At 36.8% G+C, this 3331-nt stretch overlaps 1 protein-coding gene across 1 annotated transcript; it reads right to left on the reverse strand.

Moving 5' to 3' along the window:
- Positions 1-403: 403 nt before the first annotated feature.
- LOC136138418 (phosphatidylinositol transfer protein alpha isoform-like) lies at positions 404-1223 on the reverse strand. Its single transcript, XM_065897086.1, has 2 exons — positions 803-1223; positions 404-621 (listed from the first exon to the last, which is right to left on the reverse strand). Exons 1-2 carry the CDS (start codon positions 1221-1223, stop codon positions 404-406), a joined length of 639 nt encoding a protein of 212 aa, XP_065753158.1.
- Between the last annotated feature and the right edge of the window lie 2108 nt (positions 1224-3331).

The following is a 3331-nucleotide window of genomic DNA, read 5'->3' on the forward strand; positions in this document are numbered from 1 at the left end:
GGGGATTGAGGGTGGTGGTGTGATGAATTGGGCAATTGGGATTGACATGTATACACTGATGTGTATAAAATTGATGACTAATAAAGACCTGCTGTATAAAAAAAATAAATAAAATAAAATTCAGAAAAAAAATCAGACAGCCTCTTTGTTCACAATATTAAAAGGCATCTGGAATTAGCTACAGTAAGGGATTGAAAGTTGCCTGAAGAATGGACACAGAAAGGCTGCGTCTGTGGATGCCATGTCATTTGGGATGGTGGAGCTGCTGGGCCTTCCTATTGACCACTGTCTTACAAAAAGTGCAGAAAAGGGAGGGATGGTTTTATTCATCTTCCATCATTCCTTTCACTGGGTCCTTCTGTCTCATCTCATCCAGCTGTCTCTTTGTCTCTTCTTCCATCCTTCAAATATTCTCCATAGTCAGGTCAACCCAGATATTGATCCAACAGAATAGCTGCCTGTGGAAGTTTGTAAACAGATGTCTCTCTTGCTTATGTATAAAATTTTCCACTTTGTTCTGTAGACCCCACCCCTTGAACTTGACAGTATCCAGTTTATATGCATACAAGTATAGGCAGTCTTTCTGATTTACAAGTTCTTGTTTCCAATTGGGGTCAAGGATCCTCGGCCTGTTTTTTTTTTTTTCAGTACGTGGGCCCCTCACCGCCGCAGCCTCTCCCATTGCAGAGCACAGGCTCAGCGAGCCCGCTCCGCGGCATGTGGGATCCTCCCCGACCGGGGCACGAACCCGCGTCCCCTGCATCGGCAGGCAGACTCTCAACCCCTGCGCCACTGGGGAAGCCCCCTCGGCCTGTTTTGATAGATAAAAATTTTTCTGGATCTTCCTCTGCCTTGTAATTCTGTCTAAGTACTTCACTTTGATCTGCAATGTCTATATATATGGCTTCCACATGTTTCCATGCCTCAGGCTCCAGTTTATGCACATTTTTCTGGGCGCCAAGATCTACTTTATGCCAGGTTTCCATTTTAATCAGACAGTCTTCTTTCATGTACTCATTTGTAATAACAGTTCTGTAATAAAAGTAGTCATTCCATGCTTTTTCATATATATCCACGGCTCCATCTGGGGCCAGCATTCCAACAAACGTGGGCACTTTGCCCTGTAAGTGGTAGATCTTGTGCGTGTACTGGCCTTTCTCACCGTTCTTTTCATAGGTCTCATTCACCGGAACCTCCACACTTTCACCACCACCCATTCCCATTTTCCCTGGCCTCCGCCACAGAATACAGCTGCCCTACTTGACACTCTTCTACAGACGCAGGTAGGATGACTCCATACTCCTTGAACAGCATCATGTTGCTTCCAGCTCGAGGGTTGCCCACTGCCTGCCCAGCCTCCCACTGCTTCTTGGCAGCCCCTCTCCTCGTGGCCCAGACTGCTGCCTGTGAGACTTCATCATGGTGTGCTGTCCCCACAGCTCTCTCTGCTGTCACCTCACCGGCTCCTGCTGCCCCGGCCTTGCCCCCTCCTGCCATTTATTTCTTTTAAAAACAAGCACAGGTAATTTTAAAAGAACTGTGCTTTTACTTTGTATGTGGTGCAGTTGTGTCTGTTATTTTTGATTTTTTTGCATTGCATTACATATATTATTAATCCATTAATATTTTTTCTAGTGATTTCTTTTTGAAACCAAAGACAATTCTTTGATAAGATCAATAAAATTGATGAAACCCCAAAGCCAGACTGATCAGGAAAAAACAAAAGAGAGAAAGCACAAGTCATCAATTATAGGAATAAGAGAGGTGACATTACTACAGATTTTAGAGACATTAAAATAATAGTAAGGGTGTGTTATGGATAACTTTAGGCTAATACTGTGGACACTAACACATTGTAATGCTTTTTCCACTTCTCTGTAAATTTGTGTGTTCATGTGTCTTTGTGTATCATAGTAAAAAAAAAAAAGAATTTTAGGTTTAAAGCAAGGGAGAAAATCATGGATTAATACATGAAACCCAAATAAAATGGATTAAAAAAAGCTGGAGAAAATATTTGCAATATAATGACAATCCAAGGAGTATTAGTTCTAATTTATAAGTAGCTCTTTGAATCTGTATAAGAACATAAACATTCTTATTAAGGAAAAAAAAGGAAAATTTCAAAGGAAAAAATTTTTTAATGGCCAATAAAAATAAATGTGTTTATATACAAATATACATAATAATCAAGCTCAAAGTTAAGTAAATATAAAGTATTCAACATTAGGTAGAATTTTCAGCTGTCACCTTTTCAAAACTATTTTAATGAAAATATTTAGTACTGGCAAGGTTATATGTTAACATACTTATGCACTGCAACAGGCATTTTTTAAGAGAGTCTGAAAGTTATTATGTATCTGATAAAGTATGTCACAACTCTTTCAAAAAATACTTCAACATTTTTGACAATGAATTCCTCATCTAACATTTATGAAAAATTTGTTTATCAGAGTTTTAATTTCATGACATTTCATGAAATATTAGTCATCACAATGAATAATAATAAGGAATTGGTTAAATTACACTATACATATAATATTTTAATAGGCAAATGTTATAAATAATTATTTAGAAGAGTATGTAATAAGAAGAAAAATCCTCACTTTATATTAGCAATTAAAATACAAATTACAAAACAGCATATATAATCTAATCTCATATTTTTGAAAAATTGTTTGAAGATTTTAGTAAAATTAAAATAATGCTTATTTCTAGCTAGTGTTTTAGGTGAGTTTTGTGTAAGTTTGTGTTTTTTCCCTTTATTATGCAAATTTATACAATAAACATTTATTAATTTTATGAACATTATAGAACCAAATAAACTATTTTCTTGTTAAAAATATTTGCTTAGCATTTTTCTTGCTCGCTTTTTGTTTACTGGGTTGATTGTAGTAGATGGTGTGTTTTTGATTTAATGTAGTGAAATGTACATGGCTTGGAGTATTTCATTTTATGATTTTTACCCATTAGGCCATTACATCCTTCCTAAGTGTCTTCACTTAGAAAGAACAGTCAGAAAATATACTGAGAAGTGCCTTCCCTAAGTAAACAGAAGGAGAGTATTGAAACTAGCTACTGGGCAGAAAGGCTCATTTTGGGAATTCTGCTCTTAGGTCTCTAGGTTCCCATTCAAAGATGAGGTGCAACACTTTTACAGTTGAAATTCAAATAATACGATTAACCATTCTATGTTTCCCCAAAGGAAACAGTATAGTTTCTTCCCACTGTCAAGGTTTGTATAGCTTAGGAAAGAAAAAAATTAAAGAAGAATCCATGATTGCTGCATCTGACTGCTTGACTGCTGGTTATGCTGGATGAGCACCTTTACCAC

Source organism: Phocoena phocoena, chromosome 19 (assembly GCF_963924675.1).
Source record: "Phocoena phocoena chromosome 19, mPhoPho1.1, whole genome shotgun sequence".
NCBI classification, from domain to species: Eukaryota; Metazoa; Chordata; class Mammalia; order Artiodactyla; family Phocoenidae; genus Phocoena; species Phocoena phocoena.

Coding starts and splice junctions, on each gene's coding strand:
- LOC136138418 (XM_065897086.1), bottom strand. CDS start 1,223: ATGGGAATGGGTGGTGGTGAAAGTGTGGAGGTTCCGGTGAATGAGACC. Junction 622..802: donor TATCAAAACAGGCCGAGGGG/GCTTCCCCAGTG, acceptor ACAGGCCGAGGA/TCCTTGACCCCAATTGGAAA.